Genomic DNA, 21,477 nt, shown 5'->3' with positions numbered 1-21,477 from the left:
GTGTGCTTTCGAACTGCTAGGTTGGCAGGAGCCGGGACCGAGCAATGGGAGCTCACCCCATCGTGAGGATTCGAACCGCCGACCTTCTGATCGGCAAGTCCTAGGCGCCACCCGCGTCCCTGCTGTAGTTCCAATTAAAATGGCTCCTTCCCCAAAAAGTGTAGTTCACCCCAGAGAGGGAAGTGGTGGAGGCTCGTCTTTTAGGGTGAGTGGCACCATGCCCTACCAATAGAAGTCTGCCCTCAGCCAGACACCCACCAGTAGCCTGCTGTCATTCCAACAACCAGTCAGTGCGTGCTCTAGCGCCACCGAGTGTTGAGCTCCCTGCCTTCTGCCCAACCAGTCCTAATGAGCACTGCCCCCTACTGGAAGGAAGGTTTTGTTGCTGCCTTGGGTGTGAAATTTTCATCAGGGGCAGAAGGGTTAGATCAGCCATAGGCAACCTTCGGGCTTCCAGATGTTTTGGACCACAATTCCCATCATCCCTCACCACTGGTCCTGTTAGCTAGGGATCATGGGAGTTGTAGGCCAAAACATCTGGAGGGCTGAAGGTTGCCTATGCCTGGGTTAGATCCCTCTCATCCTACATTGAGCAAAAGATTCCTTCATTAAAGGAGGTTGTATCAGTTCAGGGCCCCTTACAATGCTACAATTTTATGATTCTAGGAGGATCACAATTCCTCCATTAAAGGACTAATAGGATGAGGTGTGGGTCATTGTTGTTGTTTTGCAATTTTCATTGGGACTACAGGATGGGAATAGGGGTTAACGTTAAACCCCCCTTATGCAGCCTGAGGGTAGCAGGGGTTCCTCAGCACCCTTAAACTACAGCTCCCCGAATTTGGGGGGGAAAGCCATGGCTGTTAAAGTGACATAGCAGTGGTATCATAGCACTTTAAACACATGACACCAATGTGGCCTAAGCGCTGTTCATGTCTATTACTACTACTACTACTATTATTATTATACTCCACCTATCTGACTGGGTTGCCCCAGCCACGCTGGGTGGCTTCCAACAAATATAAAAGCTCAATAAAACATCAAACATCAACAGCTCCCCTATACAAGGCTGCCTTCAGATGTCTTCTAAAAGTTGTATAGTTAACAGGGAAAGATATAAGAAGAAAAGACTTTAAACTCTTCCAGTATGCAGTTACGGCAGCAAGAATTCTTTTGGCCCAGAAATGGAAACAAGAGGAAATACCGACGATTCAAGAATGGAGAATGAAACTGACTGACTATGCGGAACTGGATAAATTGACTGGGAAAATAAGATATGTTCGAAACCAAAAGTTCATCGAAGATTGGGGAAAATTTGTTGATTATCTGAAAAATGTATGTGAGGTGCAAACAACGCTAGTGGGGTTTCAAGAAGCACTGTAAAAACTTTTTAAGAGGTATTGCTGAATGTAAATAAAAAAAGGAGGGAAGACAAATGGCAATGCAATTAAAGAAATGCGCATTAAAGGGTAAAAATGGATGGTTGTCAGGGAAGCTGAAGGAAGTTCAAAATACGAATTTTGTTAAAATTTGGTAAAATTTGGATAAATGATCTGAATGTATGGAAAACTAATAAAAATCTATTCAAAAAAAAAAGTTGTATAGTTAACAGTATTTGCAATATGTTCCTTATCTGGGGGCTCTTGGGGTGGCAAACGCTTTAAGTTCCTCCCTTCCAAAAACATTATACATACATGTTTTGCTGTCTTCATGCTTTAAGATTATGACAACGACTCAGTGCACCATTGAAGCACACACACACCTTAAAAAAATAAAAGCAGCAAGATCAAAACTCACTGCTGGTGTTTGAGCACAGCTCTTTGAGGGTTAACCGGAGACTGTACTGTGCAAACCAACCCTCCTCCTAATCTGAGCCCCAACAGGAGGAAAGTAAAAGTGCTTGCAAAGGTTAATCCCTGACCTAAAACAGAGCTGGCCTGTTCACACCAACTCCTGGCTGGAAAAAGACTTAATCCATTGTTCCCGGCCATAGGTGGCTAAGCCTTTAGTTGTTCATTTCTGCCCTGTTCAGCAAACTGGGTTTAATTGAGGTGAGGCCGCGGCTTAACTTTGGGGAGTGAATTTAGGGGACCCAGAGAGGTGAAAGACCCCTTTGGTCCATGCAAATAACTCCAGAGCAACACAATCTGATGCAAGACACAACACCAACTGCCTTCGTTCTAGCAGGACTTCCTTCATCTCTAGATCATCAGAAAGGAATTTCCTTTACTCCCATCTCTTCACCAAACCATAAAGAAGGCTGATCGCCAAAGAATTGATGCTTTTGAATTCTGGTGCTGGAGGAGACTCTTGAGAGTCCCATGGACTGCAAGAAGATCAAACCTCTCCATTCTGAAGGAAATCAGCCCTGAGTGCTCACTGGAAGGACAGATCCTGAAGCTGAGGCTCAAAGACTTTGGCCACCTCATAAGAAGAGAAGACTCCCTGGAAAAGACCCTGATGTTGGGAAAGATGGAGGGCACAAGGAGAAGGGGACGGCAGAGGACGAGAAGGTTGGGCAGTGTTCTCGAAGCTACCAGCATGAGTTTGACCAAACTGCAGGAGGCAGTGGAAGACAGGAGTGCCTGGCGTGCTCTGGTCCAGGGGGTCACGAAGAGTCGGACACAACTAAACGACTAAACAACAACATTCACCAAACGCAGTGGGAATGCAGGTCCAACACTCCCCCCCCCCCCAGAGAAGGAGCTTTGATGCCATCAGGCAGAGGGTCAGGGTAACGAATTGCCAGAACCCCAGACTCTCACCTGCCTCAGCTTGGTTCCCACCATGGAGGCACTGCTGTCGAGCACAAACACCACGTTCTTCGGCAATGGAGGGAGGTCCTTGGGGGCAAAATAGTGCACAAAGTATCCATTCAAAACCTGGTGGGATGAGAAAGAAAGAAATCAGGAGCTTAGCGCTGTGCCAACCACCTTCAAATCAAATTTTATTAAACGGTCACAGACCAGATTAACTCGTACAGCTAGTCAGCAAAGCATAACACCGGAAAAAACAAAGGACAATTTCAATACAGATTAGGCCATAACAGCAATTTAAAATTTGACAGCATAAATAAAATTAAGTATTTGCCTTCGCCTGCATATTGGCATTGGAAAGCTCTTGTTTCCTGCGCCTAATAGTGGCTACACAGAATTTGGCAACATTGATCGTAATTTCAGGAACCTTATCTTCTACCAAGGCTCTGCCAACCACCTTGTAGAACTTCAGACCCAGGAAGTCCCACACAGCAAAGCCTAAAGGATGCTAGCAGCCCAGGTGTCACTGCAGAACTCTGGAAAAAGGCAATGAAAACTGGTCCATTAAGAGCATAGGAAGAGCCTTTTGAATTTCTCTAATCTTCTTCTAAAGCCATCTAGGTTGGTGGCCCAGACTGCCTCCTGTGAAAGCAGGTTCATCAGTATGTGCTTTTTCATCTCTCCCGAATCTTCCAACAGAATGGGAAGAATAGGGCAAATCGGAATTGGTTGGCTGCGTCTGTTGTTGGCTCCGGCGCCCCCTACTGTTCACCTCCCTCCTTCCTGTCCTACCAATTGCAATGAGCCTCAGTCTCCAGTTATCGGCCAAAGATCTGGGCGTTGCTTAGATCTCAGCAAACTGTCCGCGCCTTCAGATCCATGACTACAAGGTAACTGGCCAGGTCTGATCCAGGTTTGAATAGCAGCTTCTAGGAACTAGTTGCTGTTACAGGCAAGATCAAACTTTGGGGAAGGGAAGAGATTATCTCTATCCCCTTGACTGTGCCCATTGCATAAGAAAAGGTTATGCTTAATTATACGTTCACAAAGTTATTTCCCAGCGTGGTTAGAGGTGGTGTCCATTGCTGCCCTCTGACAGATTTCAGGTTCGTCCTCCAAGTTTAGTCCAGATAATATTGTATTTTGTGGGGAAACAAGGCTGATCCGGGCATTGAAGTCGCCTCCCAAGACAAGCCGGGGGTTGGGTGACAGAATCTATACTTTCGAGTAGGTGGTCAAGTTTTCCCCAATATGATCTCAGTTCCCCACAAGACTTTACTGGAGGTATGTACATGCAGATACAGTAAGTATCTAGGGGTGGTCAACGAGGGACACTGTTGAATTGATACATTAAGAGAGGTTGACACCAGCACGGCCAGCCCCCTGCTAGGCCTTCCATACTTTACAGTTTTAATCATGCATTGCTTCTGGAATTTCCCAAGAGGCTTAAATCTACCAACCCACCCATGCCGATTTGCACTGTGTTGGCCAGGTAGCCTTTTCCCTTCAGAAATCGATTTCACGAATTGCACAGCAAATAATGAAACGAACGGCAGGCCATGCTACCTGGACATCTCCAACACTCAGCTCCCTGTTGACGTCGTATCTGACAACAAAATCTCCCAGGACGCCATTCCGTGCGATCTTTGATTGCTGGACAACGTTGGGGCTGAAGGTCACCTTGGCTAAAGTTTTTGTCTGGCCAACCACCGTCGAGGGTGGCGGGGAGATGTCATCTGGTGGGGAAACACACCATTAAGTACCTAAGACAAGCTTCATAAACAAGATCACAGCATGCTGTAACATTTTGTCGCAGTACCCACTTGTATTGCTGACTCTGGAACCCTGCAGCAAGCTTGTTCGTGATAACTCTGGCCCTTAATTGATCCCTGCATTGCTTTGGGATCCTTCCAACTCTATAATTTAATGATTATTACTGTCAAAAACGGTGGTGCAAAATTCAAAGAGCACTTGGTTGTTTTTTTCCAACCTTAAAACTGGTTCTGCACAATTCTTTTTTTCAATGAAAATTTGAATGCAACAGTTTAGTGCAAAAGTCTCCTAATGTACACATATCTGTATGCTGCCTTGCCTAATAGAAACATTTTTGACAAGACAATTTTCTCTAATTTATTGCATTTTTGTATGACATTTCCAGCGATATATGCATATTGTGCACACCTTACCGTAGTATATACATTCTGGTACACCTTTAGGGTTGCCATAATTTGAAGAGCAAAAAATGGGACACATTTGCCTACTTCTGCTTTTAACTATTCATTGCTACGACAACTCTACCTGGAAAAAGAGGACATGTCCTGGAAAAAGAGGACATATGGCAACCAGCTGGAGAATTGCGAGGCAAGCATCAGATAAGTAAAGGTAAAGGTAAAGGGACCCCTGACCATTAGGTCCAGTTGTGGCTGACTCTGGGGTTGCGGCGCTCATCTCGCTTTACTGGCCGAGGGAGACAGCATACAGCTTCCGGGTCATGTGGCCAGCATGACTAAGCCACTTCTGGAGAACCAGAGCAGCACACGGAAACGCTGTTTACCTTCCCACCGGAGCGGTACCTATTTATCTACTTGCACTTTGACATGCTTTTGAACTGCTAGGTTGGCAGGAGCTGGGACCGAGCAACAGGAGCTCACCCTGTCGCGGGGATTCGAACCACCGACCTTCTGAACGGCAAGCCCTAGGCTCTGTGGTTTAACCCACAGCGCCACCCACATCCTTACAGATAAGTAGCTCATTGCAAATTGGGTAAGTTCAACTTTAAATGTGAACTGAATCTAATTTCATAGAATTATAGAGTTGCAAGGGACTCCCAAGGGTCATCTAGTCCAAACGCCCTGGCAATGCAGGAATCTCATCTAAAGCATCCATGACAGATGGCCACCCAACCTCTGCTTAAAAACGTCCAAGGAAGGAGAGTCCACCACCTTCTGAGAGAGCCAGCCCTGCTGTTGAGGAGTTCTCACCATCAAAAAGTTCTTCATCCATCTATAGCTGAGAATAAAATGACATTTCAGCAGGGATGGAGAGAGGAACTCTGGAATAAAGCCTGGGCATGAGATCATCCGAAAGGGCAAAACATATTGGCTTCAGTTTCCTATCCATCATTTTGTTGGTGGCAGCCCAAATCATTATAATAACTAATTTTTAATAGCCCAACACCTGCCTGGCTAAGAAAACAGTTTTCCAAAAGTTGGTGGCTTGCAAGTTTCCTGCGTGGGGAAAACAAAATAGCTGGGTTCGCACGTATCTTACTGTCCATTTGCAGCCAACTATTTCATCGTCAGTCCTTCCTGACAGCTAATTCTCCCCTGGTCTCCTCGCTGGCCCAAATAGGACTAATTTAGCCAGATAGCCTTGGTGATCATCTAATGTTTATTGGATGGATTTCCCCCCTAAATTGATTTTTGAATTCTAAATTTATTGTTATTCACATTCTATAATGTATTTTATGCTGTTGCATCAATTAAGTGTTTTAAATTTGTTGTTAGCTGCCCTGAGCCCAGTTTTCTGAACCGGGAAGGGCGAGGAATAAATAAAAATTTATTATTATTTATTATTCCTCTTCTTGTTCAAGACGTAGCATTTTTCTATCCCTCATTAATAGAGGGTTTCCGGGACATGTGTGTGCAATTGATGTAAAAGCAAGCCAGCTGGGTCTTAATTTAAGGGTCCATCAGGGAAGGTTCATGAAGGCAGCAGAATTACTATCTGCAGAGGAAGACTAATGGGGTAAAGGGACCCCTGACCATTAGGTCCAGTCGTGGCCAACTCTGGGGTTGCGGCGCTCATCTCGCTTTATTGGCCGAGGGAGCCGGCGTACAGCTTCTGGGTCATGTGGCCAGCATGACTAAGCCGCTTCTGACAAATCAGAGCAGCGCACGGAAACACCGTTTACCTTCCCACCAGAGTGGTACCTATTTATCTACTTGCACTTTGAGGTGCTTTCGAACTGCTAGGTTGGCAGGAGCAGGGACCGAGCAACGGGAGCTCACCCCGTCGCGGGGATTCGAACCGCCGACCTTCTGATCGGCAAGTCCTAGGCTCTGTGGTTTAACCCACAGCGCCACCCGCGTCCCCCAGAGGAAGACTGCAGGAGCCTTTTTTCATGAATGGAGGAGGAGTTCACTGTGGAGGGGCACTGGGACGAGTGAACCCTTCAATTCTGGTTTCTCGCAGTTTCCATTCCTAAGTTCAGTTCTCCATAACATTTCCACTCACTTCCTAAAACCCTCGTAACAACCCACGAGCACTTAAAGGTGAATTTCCCATAATACACAACTGTGTGACACAGTTTTGTATGCAATTTTTGTATACATTTTTGCAAAGCAATTTCCCCTTAAACAATGCATGTCTGCATGTTCCCTTAACCCAGTGTTTCTCAACCTGTGAGTCCACAGATGTTGTTGGACTACAACTTCCATCATTACTAGCCAGCATGACCAGTGGTCAGGAATGATGGGAGTTGTAGTCCAACAACATCTGGGGACCCACAGGTTGAGAACCGATGCTTTAATCAATCAATCAATATATATATATGCAATTTCATGCACAATTAAACCCAGCGTGTGACTTTTTGTGCACACTATTTGGCTGCAGAACTGCATTCTAAATTTGGCAAAGTGTGAATTTTGAAGGATGGTTGCGTTTCGGTTCACGTGTTGCCTCAAATATTCAAATTAGACAGGTCCACCTTTAAATGAGAACGGAGTCAAATTTACTCCCATCCCTGCATCCAGAGACAGGGGTGGAATCTAGACACATATAAAAAAACGCTGTGGAAATGCTTTTTTTAAAAGCGTTTTGAAAAATATATCGAATTTGCCATAAGCTCACCATTGCCATCTAGTGTCACATTTGTATACTGCACTTAAAACATTGCATTTGCAGCTGTAGAACTGAGTCCTGAGTCCATCTGAGCATCTTACAAGCAGAACATGAAGACTACCTTCTGTCTCCAGAGGAAAATTACAGCCCCTTTTCAATGCATGGAAAGGAAGTTTAAGAGTAGGATTTTGAATGGGAAATGACTGGAGGGAAAGGGATTTTTTTGTTGGTTTCTCAAACTGGAACGTGTCCAGAGGAGGGCAACCAAAATGGTCAAAGGCCTGGAAACGATGCCTTATGAGGAACGGCTAAGGGAGCTGGGCATGTTTAGCCTGGAGAAGAGGAGGTTAAGGGGTGATATGATAGCCATGTTCAAATATATAAAAGGATGTCACATAGAGGAGGGAGAAAGGTTGTTTTCTGCTGCTCCAGAGAAGCGGACACGGAGCAATGGATCCAAACTACAAGAAAGAAGATTCCACCTAAACATTAGGAAGAACTTCCTGACAGTAAGAGCTGTTCGACAGTGGAATTTGCTGCCAAGAAGTGTGGTGGAGTCTCCTTCTTTGGAGGTCTTTAAGCAGAGGCTTGACAACCATATGTCAGGAGTGCTCTGATGGTGTTTCCTGCTTGGCAGGGGGTTGGACTCGATGGCCCTTGTGGTCTCTTCCAACTCTATGATTCTATGATTCTATTCTATGATTCTAGATCATAAACACCCACAGTTGTTTTCCATTGTGAAGGCGGCTGCAGCAAAGAGACGATTACACCCATCTGCCATGTAAACATCTTGTTTGACTCCAACACAGCAAGAAGTGAGGATGGGATCTTGGAAAAGACCGTCGGCTAGTTTATTGCCACCGAATTTCTTGCAACAGACACAGGCTGCTGTTCTTGAAATCTGAGCGTTGGCACACGATACAGGTTCAATCCCCACCTTGGGTCGTTTAGCAAGACAGCCTTGCTAATTTAGCACGGTGTTTGCTAGGCTAAGCGACAGCGTCCTCATCCTTTCCCGCAGAGCTGCCAGTGTACAAAGGAACTATAAAAACTATGGACGGGGAAACACAGAGGAGTGGCAGAATGCCTGTGCGTCGCCTGCTGGCTACTGCTTTTGGCAAACAGGGGGATTTCCATCACTGTAGAGCAGCTGGACTTCCTATGCGATTTGGCACAGCCAGATGGAAAAAACAATTTGCTTAAAATAAGCACGTTCCCAGGAGGAGATCAGGAGTCAGGGAGAATCGTTCTCAGATGCCGAAAAGTATTTTATTTCTCTGTTTACGTTTCCATCCCATCCTACAGCAGGGTGACATGCATCTCCCCACTCTCTGCACTTGAACCTCGCAACAACCCTGTGGGGTAGGTACTGCTCGAGAGTAAATAATAATAATAATAATAATAATAATAATACCCCACCCATCTGGCTGAGTTTCCCCAGCCGCTCTTGGCAGCTCACAGGATATATAAAACACAGTAAAATATGAAACATTAAAAACTTCCCAATTCTAATTGGTCAATTTTGGTTTCTCTCAGGGGGTTTTCTTCTTCTTTCAAACTTAGATTCAGTTCCACAAATTTCTGCACCCGTTTCTGATTTATTTGTTTATTTAAAATCCACATGTGGTGCACATCTACCAATTTACTAAAATATTTGTATACCGCTGTGTCGCAAAGCATTCATTGAAGTGGTTTGCAACAATAAAAACCATATAATAAAAATCATTAAAATAGTAAAACCCAGACATTTAATCATTGTGGAAGGAAATATTCTTAATTGCCTGTATAGGCCTGGTGGAATAGAAAAGAAGAAGAAGAAGAGTTTGGATTTGATATCCCACCTTTCACTCCCTTTAAGGAGTCTCAAAGTGGCTAACATTCTCCTTTCCCTTCCTCCCCCACAACAAACACTCTGTGAGGTGAGTGGGGCTGAGAGACTTCAAAGAAGTGTGACTGGCCCAAGGTCACCCAGCAGCTGCATGTGGAGGAGCAGGGAATAGAACCCAGTTCACCAGATTACGAGTCCACCACTCTTAACCACTACACCACACTGGCTCTCAGTGGGCATTTAAAAGCTGGCACAGAAAGCATCCGCTGAATCTCTAATGGCAAAATATTCAACAGTACTGGGCCACTTTCTCCTAATACACAATTTTGTGTCTGCAAATTTGCAAAACACACGCAGGCCCCGCTATATGTCCATGCAAAAATTCACTTATCCAGACACAAAAAATTATACCCAGACCTTGCTACCTGCACAGCTGATTCAGATATCCGAACAGATGGAGCTCGCCATCTTCCTTACTGGGTTGTGCCCTGCTAGTCAACTGTGGCCACTTGTGGGCAAGAGCCATGGAAAGAGGGAGCAGGAAGCGAGAACGGACAAATCAGGGAGCAGAACAGTTTGGACAAACCAGTGTGTCTTTTGCCTCTCTTTTGCTGGTTGGCTGGTTGCCATTTTTGGAAGAAAACATGGCAGTGGCAGAGGTGGAGAAACCATGGATTGGAAATGTTCCCATAGGAAATAAAGGAAGCCATCAGCCCACTAAGCAAACCCTCAATGAATTAACGGTTTCCTGGCAACACATTGTGTTCAGTAAGAGGGACCTGTGCGTATACATATATTTTAGGTTTCCTTGAACTCTGATAGTGCCTCTTGCTTGCCTGGAGGAAGAAACTATCCCACTGTACAGAGGTCAAGGTTGCCTCTGGCCATGCCCTCCTCGCCCAGCTGGCCCCTCAAAGATTGCCTAGAACGGAATTTGGCCCTTGGTGTGATGGCCTAGGACTCAGGCTCGGACTAGGAACCAGAGGAGTCTCAGTCCGCACCGGATCCTTTGCCTCAGGCAGCATCTGAACCAAGTCTGGGGCCTGATCCTGAAGAGTTCGAGTCTGCACAGGTTCGCCTGCAACAAGCACCAGCTGGGCTGAGTCAGGGGCCTGACCCTGCCCTGGCTCCAGATGCGGGGATTACCTCGTTGCCTTCAGCTGAGGAATCTCTTAGAGCTGCTCCACTACTGGTTGGGTCAGGAGAGGCTGAGGCGGCCCCTTGGTCTAGTAACCCACCGACATCTCCCGAGCTGCAGAGACTAAGGTCTGAGAGAAGGAGAGACCTGAGTACTCGCAGGAGGAGTGCTCACCTTCGGGTGAGACAGGGAGGTGAGTCAGCGGGGGATCAGGACCGGCCGTTACCCCGACAGAGATAAAAGGCTGTCAGACCCTACCCCAGGTTGTAGGAGCAACGTTGCTGTTTGCTAGAACCTGCCGGAGTTCCTGTGCCTGACCTTGCCTGGTTTCCTGCCTCATGTCCTGGCGGACTGACTCCTCGCAGAACCCTTGGACTTGGGACCGGGCCTGGACTGCGTTGCTTGGGTCCAGGTTGCCTCTGGGCCCAGGTCCAGCACACTTGGCTGAAAAGCGTTCCTTGCCCCCGTGTTAAGTTCTACTCACCTTCGCTGCTCCCATTGCCCCTGCTCTTCCTGTTTTGGAGAGGCAGGACTTCCAGAGAGACGATGCCTGAATTTTCAAGGATGTTCACCTCCACCCGTAGCTTTCCTACCAGCTGCTGAGGCCGGATGCTGACCGTGTACTGATACTTCCCCAACCTTCTCTGCAAAAGCTCCTCATAGTGCAGCAGGAAGACGGCTTCCGTTTTCCGGGGAATTGTTCCGGAGGCTTTGAATGTCTCAACTCTGTGTTCCCTACCAGGAGAATTCAAAGGTGCAGTTAGCATGTGGGTTTCAATAGGGCGCATATTTTCATATACTTAGGACCTCATCCCCCACAGAGGCAATAGGGCAGAAAGGAGACTACTTTGGTTTATATAGGTCTCAAAAGCCAGGAGGAGGCGGTAGCCATCGAAGCAACCACAGCTCAATGGTACAGCATTTGTTTTGCGGGCCTTCATTGCAGTCAAACCATCAATTCATATTTTGCCAGATAGGCACATGAAGGGCTAAAGCCCACAGAGCTTTCCTGTAAAATTTGCTAGAGAGAGCTCTGTGAGATCACTTCCTTTGTCTGCCTTGGCAGGAAGCTGTAACACTACATCCTTCCTTCCTGCCTGGGCATATCTTTTCTTCTTCCTCATGCCTCCAAGCTGACCGCATGTGCTGCCTGAGCTCTGCGGCTCAGACACTATTTTCAACACAGACTTTTGGGCTTGCCAATCAGAAGGTTGGCGGTTCGAATCCCCATGACGGGGTGAGCTCCCATTGTTCTGTCCCCGGCTCCTGCCAACCTAGCAGTTTGAAAGCACGCCAAAAAGTGCAAGTAGATAAATAGGTACCGCACCAGCGGGAAGGTAAACAGCATTTCCGTGCACTGCTCTTGTGTCAGTGTTCTGTTGCACCAGAAGCGGCTTAGTCATGCTGGCCACATGACCTGGAAAAACTGTCTGTGGACAAACGCCGGCTCCCTCGGCCTGTAAAGCGAGATGAGTGCCGCAACCTCAGAGTCGTCTGCAACTGGACTTAACTGTCAGGGCTCCTTTTACCTTTACCTTTTTTTAAACCTAGATGGTAACCATAAACCTGTCTTCGTATTGCTGCTGCTTCAAGACCTAGCTTATGTAAGTAAATACTACTTTTATTTCTTCACAAAACATTTTCTGTTTGGTTGTTATTTTTAAGGGGGAGAAAAGGGAAAATCCAGTTTGCCATAAAGTAGCCTGGATTATTGTTTCTAGAAGGTTAAATCAGGCAGAGGGCCTTCTCAGTAGTGGCGCCCGCTCTGTGGAACGCCCTCTCATCAGATGTCAAGGAAATAAACAACTACCTGAGTTTTAGAAAGTATCTGAAAGCAGCCCTGTTTAGGGAAGTTTTAATGTTTGATGTTTTATCATGTTAATATTCTATTGGGAGCCGTCCAGAGTAGCTGGGGAAACCCAGCCAGATGAGTGGGGTATAAAATTATTATTATTATTATTATTATTATTATTATTATTATTATTATTAGCCTTGTTTTAGCTTCCAAGTTTAAAGCTGCAAAGGATGGTACTCTGCTGATCTCACTCATGTGAGCAAGAAAGGATAATAACTAAATAATATATCCTCTCCTAAACCCATTCCTACATATTTCGCATGCAGAAGGTACTGGGTTTAATCCCTGACATCTACAGGTCAGGCTGGGAATTTCCTGTCTGAAATCCACGGAGGGCTGCTGCCAGTCAGTGTTGACAATGCTGAGTAGATGGACCAACGCTAATGCTATTCTAGGCTGTGTCAACAGAAGCGTAGTGCCCAGATCAAGGGAAGTAATCGTACCGCTCTATTCCGCCTTGGTCAGACCCCACCTGGAGTCCTGCGTCCAATTCTGGGTACCACCATTTAAGAAGGATTTTGACAGGCTGGAATGTGCCTGAATCCTGCCTTGAAGGTTTTGATTGAGGCATGGTGACAAGAAGTCTCACATGCAAACTGCAAACAGCTTGGTGGTTTCTGAAGCTTTGAAACAGGGTTGTTTTTTTTAAGAAATGGAAAGAGTGAAATCCTTGCATTGCCTTGTAAGTAATGATCCACCCCCTTTTTCACATTTGCATTTCCACATGAATTAGCCAGGATTTCCCCTTAGAAATCTGTCCAGAGACCAGATGGGTCAAGTCCCCCATGTAAGACCTGGAACAGCTCAAACTGCAGGAGGTCTGCCCCTCTCTTTGCAATACCTACCCGTTATCTGTGGGTCTCGAATATCTGTTCTTTCTGTCCGTGCCCCCATACTTCTGGTCCTTCCCGATTACTTCCCCGTGGTAAACCCTCTCACCGATGACCCTGGAGCCACGAAAGAGAGAATGTTAGCTGTTGAAATATACATTTATTAAAAAACCAGAAGCCTTTCTACTTGGAATAATAGGATTGGAATTGCCCAGAAAATATGTTAGATTGTTTTTGTATGCCACAACTGCAGCAAGAATTTTGTTAGCTAAAAACTGGAAATTGCAAGAAATACCAACAGTGGAGGAATGGCAGATGAAGATGATGGGTTTTCTGGACCTGGCCGAACTGACTGGAAGAATCCGCAATCAGAAAGAGGAGATACATCAAGAAGACTGGAAGAAATTTAAGGACTATGTCGCTAGATATTCCAATATAACATAAGTAGAACTACCGGTATTTGTAAGTACCAATTTGGCCTAGGAGTAAAATATGTTGAATTGTATAACATTATGGACTGAAAATATTATGAGGAGAAAGAAAGATAGCATCTTGATTAAGTTAATTTTATTAGAAAGTGGATACAGTGGTACCTCAGGTTAAGTACTTAATTCGTTCCGGAGGTCCGTACTTAACCTGAAACTGTTCTTAACCTGAAGCACCTCTTTAACTAATGGGGCCTCCTGCTGCTGCCGCACTGCCGGAGCACAATTTCTGTTCTCATCCTGAAGCAAAGTTCTTAACTTGAAGCACTATTTCTGGGTTAGCAGAGTCTGTAACCTGAAGCGTATGTAAACCGAGGTACCACTGTATTGGAAAACTGCTACAATGAGATCTATGGAAACTCAGTTAGGGGGGATTCATTTAACAATGAAAACTAAATTCGGCTCTCAACAGATAGGTGTCTATATGTCTGTTTGTTTTTTTCCTTTTAATATTGTAGATTTTTTTATGTGTGTTTTGTTGTAAATTTGGAAGGGGGAACGAGAGAATGTTAGCACGAAGGGGCATGGGATCAAGTGGATTCTGCCAGATTTGGAGGGGGGAAAGAGAGAATGTTAGCACGAAGGGGCATGGGATCAAGTGGATTCTCCCACCACAGCTTTCCTTGTGGTGGTAAGAAGCACTGCAGCTGGGTGAGCATTCCAGCCTTCTTATAAAACTGTCATTTTAAAAAATCTGAAATATTTTTTCCACCAGAAAGGAGATTTTTATGACTGTTTTTATAGGAAGGCTGGAATGCCCAGATGCATCGCATCTCACCATTGTGAGGATCGGCTTTGACCCATTGGCCTGTGTGCCTTCTTCGCCTGCTGATGATGGGCAATTTCAAACTCTCCCTACCCCAGCTTTCCCCCACATAAGATTCTTCACTGTCAAATAAAGGACTGTTTCTGCAAAGTAGGCCACACGGCCATGTAGCTAAGTGGTCAAGTTTACACCTGGGCATTCCAGCCTTCATACAAAATGGTCATGAAAATCTCCTTTCTAGTGGGAAAATTGGTTATTTAAGTACGGTGAGCATTTTTGAATGCCGTTATACGACTGATTCTAGCAGGAGTTCCCAAATTGAGCTGGGGGGAGGCCGTGGGATAACCTGGGAGGGGTGCAAAAGAAGCAATGGGGTACCAGGCAGATGTTGGAGGTGTACTTGACTATCAGACTTTGAAAAGCAGGTCTCAATACATCATGTACATCAGTTTTGATGAATTAAGTACACTGAATAATTTGTATCGGATGCTGAATATTGCTGGCATCCATGTGTCTTGAGAGGCAGTAGAAGATTGCACCATCGGGGGTAAAGACAAACTGTTGGAAGGTTTTGATAAGATGTGCAATTAATTATTACCGGTTTGAAACTTATTGTGTTATTGTCCTTAGCGGGTCATGCAAACTGCTATTCTGAATAACATTTTTTAGCAGAGACATCACCCTGCCAGCAAAGGTCCGTATAGTTCAAGCTATGGTTTTCCCAGTAGTGATGTATGGAAGTGAGAGCTGGACCATAAAGAAGGCTGATTGCCGAAGAATGGATGCTTTTGAATTATGGTGCTGGAGGAGACTCTTGAGAGTCCCGTGGACTTCAAGAAGATCAAACCTCTCCATTCTGAAGGAAATCAGCCCTGAGTGCTCACTGGAAGGACAGATCCTGAAGCTGAGGCTCCAATACTTTGGCCACCTCGTGAGAAGAGAAGACTCCCTGGAAAAGACCCTGATGTTGGGAAAGATGGAGGGCACAAGGAGAAGGGGACGACAGAGGACGAGATGGTTGTATAGTGTTCTCGAAGCTACTAACATGAGTTTGACCAAACTGCAAGAGGCAGTGGAAGACAGGAGTGCCTGGTGTGCTCTGGTCCAGGGGGTCACGAAGAGTTGGACATGACTAAACGACTAAACAATAGGGGCACTAGGGATGAGTTTATGGAACCAAGAGGGCAATGGCCCGGAAAAAACTTGGGGGGAAACTGGTTTATATAAATGCTGGAATACCCGAATGCACTACATCTCACCACGATATACAGTGGTACCTTGGCTTAAGAACAGTCCTGTTTAAGAATGTTTCGGTTTACAAACTCTGCAAAACCGGAAATAGTGTCCCGGTTTGCAAACTTTACCTCGGTCTAAGAACGGAATCTGAATGGTGGAAGGGCAGCGGGAGGCCTCATTAGGGAACATGTGCCTTAGTTTAAGAACAGTTTCGGTTTGAGAACGGACTTCCGAAATGGATTAAGTTCGTAAACAGAGGTACCACTGTATATGAAAAGGTATCCCTACTTTCTATTGTGAGATCAAATTCCAGAAATTTGGTGTGCTGGGGGTTTTTGGGGGGTGTGTGTTACCATTTCAGAAAGTGCAAATATGTTAGGCTTGTCTTTAAATGCAAACTGAGCCCCTCATTCCTAGCCACAAGTACCTAGCTCAGCAAAACCTCTCACCTACATGGTAAAATTGGAGATGAAGGCTGTGATGGGTATCTGCGTCTCAAACTGGCCCTCCCTAGGCTCCGAGCCACTGTTCACCAAAGTGCAGGAGACGGTCGTAAATGCATAGCGAGAAATGATTGTGGATCTCACCGAGAATTCAGACATCCGGGGCCTGGTCTCCTGTTGGAAGAGAGCAGCCATTCCTTAGCGGTATTGCAACGTGTCGCTGCACCTCCAGCAATCCATTACAGCTCTCTGAGCTTTGAGTACAAACGGCTTTCATTCATAACTGACTGCCAAGCAAATCCCTGCATGAAAGGCCCATAGGCAAAGGAGTGTTGGACTCTCCTTGGGTGTGAATGGAAGTTTGTGAAAGGCGGGGAGCTCCGCTTAGCAGTTGCAAATCATTCACGAGAGGTGAAGCCAGGACGTGGCACGTTCCTCAAGATCATTGATTCCGGGTGGGTGGTTCAAAACGCTACGAGAAGAAGTGCAATTGGTTTTCCACGCTGCTGGTGATATCCAACTTTCTCCTCTTATGTTCTGCTACCCCTGGTGGGTGTGGCATAATCGCTCGTAATTATTTCCAAATGTGCCTCTTCTGATAATTGCACTTTTTCAAATGCTTGTAATGTATGTTCCTTCCCCTCCCCAGTTTTTTTGGTTTTTTAAACTGCTTTGAGGTTTTCTTAATTGTAAGCCAGGGATGGGGAACCTGCGATGGTCCAGGTTTTGCAAGACTACAAATCACACAACCCCCTTGGCTCCACTGGCCATGCTGAAAGGGCTGGTGGGAGTCCCGAAACATATTGAAACCCTCAGGTGTAGTACAGGTGTCTCCCCACATGATTGTGTAGATCAGGCATCCCCAAACTCAGCCCTCCGGTTGTTTTGGGACTACAACTCCCATCATCCCTAGCTAACAGGATCAGTGGTCAGGGATGATGGGAATTGTAGTCCCAAAACATCTGGAGGGCAGAGTTTGGGATTCCTAGTGTAGATGCATAGAGAAGGAAACTCCTTCTGGACTAAACAGCCAATCAGAGTGCCTCATGTCATGCTGCCTGGTTGCTAAGCAACACCTCCACCCATCTTCCCCCTTGGCTGTTAGTGTTAAACAGGATTAACCTTTAAGTTACAAACTGAATGATCTCTGCTGTTGCAACACAGGATATTGCCGGCTCGTAACTCCGGGGCTTAAGAGCTTGCACACAGGTTACCAGCTAAGCTCAAGGATCTTGTATTAAACTGCAAGTCTTAACAACATGAGTCCAGGACACCTTGAGGACTTCATCTCCCTACTCAATCACTGAGATCCTCGGAGGAAGTCTCTGTTACGTGCACCCAATGGTTTAGATGTACAGCTTATCTCTACCAGGAGCTGTTGTGGCCCCAATTCTGTGCAACTCTCTCCCAGCCAAGATCAGACAAGCCCCCCTGCTGAACTTCAGATACTTGATGAGGACCTTTCCATTTCAGCAGGAGACTTAAGTAAGTTGCGCTTTATGTTTTCACGTGCAGTTTTTGTTTGTTTTAAGCGTCGTATTACTTTGATGGATGAGTTGATCTATGGGTTGTTGTGTGAACTGTTTTGTGACCCTCTATGGTGAAAGAAGTCTAGAAATATTGGGAACATAACAAGCAAACAAACTTGCAAACTCGTCCTTTCTTTTCTTGCAAAGACAACAGCTTTTTGTAGGGAAATAGTAAGTACTGTGAACCTACCAATCTCTGCAGAAACCGGTTATGCCTTGGGACTCTTCGAGCAACCTGTAAAAGTAGGGACACTGTTATTCATCGTGGATTCCTTTTCAGGAAAAACAATGTGGCAGGTGCCGAAGAAAGATTTGTTGCAAGGAAATCAAGAATGTTAACAAGGTGGCCAAAAAAGAGATCACACCAAGGAAGTACAGTGGTACCTCAGGTTACATACGCTTCAGGTTACAGACTCCGCTAACCCAGAAATAGTGCTTCAGGTTAAGAACTTTGCTTCAGGATGAGAACAGAAATCGTGCTCTGGCAGTGCAGCAGCAGGCCCCATTAGCTAAAGTGGTGCTTCAGGTTAAGAACAGTTTCAGGTTAAGTACGGACCTCCGGAACGAATTAAGTACTTAACCTGAGGTACCACTGTATCATGCAGAAAGAGAGCTCTCCATCTGAGATGGAGAGAAGCACAGCGTTGGAAGGGGCCAAAAGAGTCATCTAGTCTAACCATCTGCAATGCAGGAATTTTTTTGGCCAACATGGGACTTGAACCCAGAATTCTGGCTGGATCTAGACACACACAAAAAATGGTTTCAGGAAAATGTGTTGTAAACCTCTTAATGGGAAATCACGTTACCAAAAGATGGGACTCCACAGCGCCATCTGGTGTCACAGTGTTATAACGTATTTTTTTTAGAAACACAAACATAACGAAGCTGATTTCAGAATTAAAAAGAATTTCAGAAACAGACTTGAAAGAGAAATTGCTGAGTTACAACTTATCACTATGCTGAAAACTATGGAGAGACCTGGTCTGAATAGAGATACAGTGGTACCTCGGGTTACATACGCTTCAGGTTACAGACTCTGCTAACCCAGAAATAGTGCTTCAGGTTAAGAACTTTGCTTCAGGATGAGAACAGAAATCGTGCTCTGGTGGCACGGCGGCAGCAGGAGGCCCCATTAGCTAAAGTGGTGCTTCAGGTTAAGAACAGTTTCAGGTTAAGAACGGACCTCTGGAACGAATTAAGTACTTAACCAGAGGTACCACTGTATTGGATTTTTGTCTCATTACATATGCTAATCCTGCCAACCTAGCAGTTCGAAAGCACGTCAAAGTGCAAGTAGATAAATAGGTACCACTCCGGCGGGTAGGTAAATGGCAATTCCGTGCTCTGGTTCGCCAGAAGCGGCTTAGTCACGCTGGCCACATGACCCGGAAGCTGTACACCGGCTCCCTTGGCCAGTAAAGCGAGATGAGCGCTACAACCCCAGAGTCGTTTGCGACTGGACGTAATGGTCAGGGGTCCTTTTACCTTATGCTAAAGCTATTTTTGGTCATCTGCATACTATCCCTTGATTTTTCCTGTAGGACTAATTGCAGTCGTTAACGGTCAGTGTGGTGTAGTGGTTAAGAGCGGTAGTCTCGTAATCTGGGGAACCGGGTTCGCGTCTCTGCTCCTCCACATGCAGCTGCTGGGTGACCTTGGGCCAGTCACACTTCTTTGAAGTCTCTCAGCCCCACTCACCTCACAGAGTGTTTGTTGTGGGGGAGGAAGGGAAAGGAGAATGTTAGCCGCTTTGAGACTCCTGAAGGGGAGTGAAAGGCAGGATATCAAATCCAAACTCTTCTTCTTCATCATCATCAGCAGATTTTCCATATCCTTTGAGTCAATCACCCATCTCCTACTACCCTCCTGAGAAAAACCCCACCCCACCCCCTCACTATATATAAGGGTCTGGTGACTTCTGTTTCAGTGTATCTGAAGAAGTGTGCATGCACACGAAAGCTTATACCAAGAACAAACTTAGTTGGTCTCTAAGGTGCTACTGGACCTTTTTAATATATTTCTAATGAAGCTGAGTCTCCCAAGATTAAGAGTCTCATGTTCTACCAATTGGAATGGTGATTTCTTGCACTTCTCTGCAAGGGATGGTTGCCCCATTTCGGAATTTTTAGTTTAGAGAGAAAGCGAGTAAAAAGAAACATAATGGAAGTTTGCACAAATTATGCACAGCATGGAGAAAGCATAATATCGCAAGTCTTTCTCCATCTCTTATAACACTAGGAGTCAGGGATAGCACACTGGCAATCCCTGGTGAAGGAAAGAAATCATTTTAACTGAGAAATAAATGGTTGCAGTCATGGACAGTTTTGTACTGAGGAATTGCTTGTTTAACTGTCAAGTTCTCCTTATATTTATACACACACACATGCGCTCAAAGGCAAACAAATTCACAGGACAAAGCTGCGAAAATGGAATTGTGATTGTATTGCCAAGTTATCGCCGGGTTGTGTCCTGGTTTGAATGCTGGAACGTGCAGCAGTCCAGCTCAGGAATGCATGGTCCTTGGCGCAAAGCCAAACTATCCCCATAAAGTGTACACACACACACACACACACACACACACACACACACACACACACACAGCCAGCTATGCAGGGAACCTTTTAGAATTCTGTAAGTCACGTTACAGCCGTGCTACTGCGATCCATGCTCTGGTAAAATACAGATAAGACCCCACGGATCTGTTATACATGGGGCTGCCCTTGGAACAGCTGTTGTTTCTGAGATGTTTTCATATTTATTTATTTATTTATTGCACTTATAGCCCTCTTTTTTCTCTCGAAGGAGCTCAAGGGGAAGGGGTATATGGCTCTCCCTGTTGTGGCAGAGAATGAGTGACTGGGCCAAGATCACCCAGAGAGCTTCATGGCCAGGTGCAGATTTGAACCCTAGTCACCCAGGTCCTGGAGATCTATGGCTGGAGGGCGGTATACAAATTTAATAAATAATAATAGCTATAACAATTGTCCAGTGTGGTGTAGTGGTTAAGAGCTATAGACTTGTAATCTGGGGAACGGGGTTTGCTTCCCCGCTTCTCCACATGCAGGTGCTGGGTGACCTTGGGCCAGTCACACTTCTCTGAAGTCTCTCAGCCCCACTCACCTCACAGAGTGTTTGTTGTGTGGGAGGAAGGGAAAGGAGAACGTTAGCCGCTTTGAGACTCCTTCAGCCCAGGGCTGGATTTAGATTTGATGAGGCCCTAAGCTACTGAAGATAAAAAAGGTAAAGGTAAAGGGACCCCTGACCATTAGGTCCAGTCATGGCCAACTCTGGGGTTGCGGCACTCATCTCGCTTTATTGGCCGAGGGAGCTGGCGTACAGCTTCTGGGTCATGTGGCCAGCATGACTAAGCCGCTTCTGGTGAACCAGAGCAGCACACGGAAATGCCGTTTACCTTCCCGCCGGAGCGGTACCTATTTATCTACTTGCACTTTAACGTGCTTTCAAACTGCTAGGTTGGCAGGAGCTGGGACCGAGCAACAGGAGCTCACCCCGTCGCGGGGATTCGAACCGCCGGCCTTCTGATTGGCAAGACTGAGGTTAAGAATGGACCTCCAGAACGAATTAAGTTCTTAACCTGAGGTACCACTGTACAAACTAACAAACTGCTGGCTTGCATGAGTGTTACTTCTCCCACTCAGCCATCTAGTCACCACATAGATAAGACGCTCTCCACACACAGAGTCAGGCAGTCAGGCAGGAGCAGAAGAGTAGAAGAAGAAGAGTTTGGATTTGATATCCCGCTTTATCA

The 21,477-nt window shown here is 45.8% G+C and overlaps 1 protein-coding gene across 1 annotated transcript in view; it reads right to left on the bottom strand.

Annotated features, from left to right (window-relative positions):
* ITIH5 (inter-alpha-trypsin inhibitor heavy chain 5) overlaps positions 1 to 21,477 on the bottom strand; it is a 55,688-nt gene that overhangs the window by 26,245 nt on the left and 7,966 nt on the right. The window contains exons 2-7 of the mRNA XM_053407174.1: positions 17,899 to 17,943; positions 16,190 to 16,353; positions 13,265 to 13,366; positions 11,049 to 11,299; positions 4,323 to 4,492; positions 2,766 to 2,882 (exon numbers count right to left, since the gene is read on the bottom strand). Coding sequence (XP_053263149.1) covers positions 2,766 to 2,882; positions 4,323 to 4,492; positions 11,049 to 11,299; positions 13,265 to 13,366; positions 16,190 to 16,353; positions 17,899 to 17,943 — 849 coding nt within the window. The remainder of the gene's footprint in view (positions 1 to 2,765; positions 2,883 to 4,322; positions 4,493 to 11,048; positions 11,300 to 13,264; positions 13,367 to 16,189; positions 16,354 to 17,898; positions 17,944 to 21,477) is intronic.

This window comes from Podarcis raffonei, chromosome 10, assembly GCF_027172205.1.
Source record: "Podarcis raffonei isolate rPodRaf1 chromosome 10, rPodRaf1.pri, whole genome shotgun sequence".
NCBI lineage: Eukaryota > Metazoa > Chordata > Lepidosauria > Squamata > Lacertidae > Podarcis > Podarcis raffonei.
Note: the sequence above shows the minus strand (reverse complement) of the source record. Positions and strands in the feature narration are given on the sequence as shown.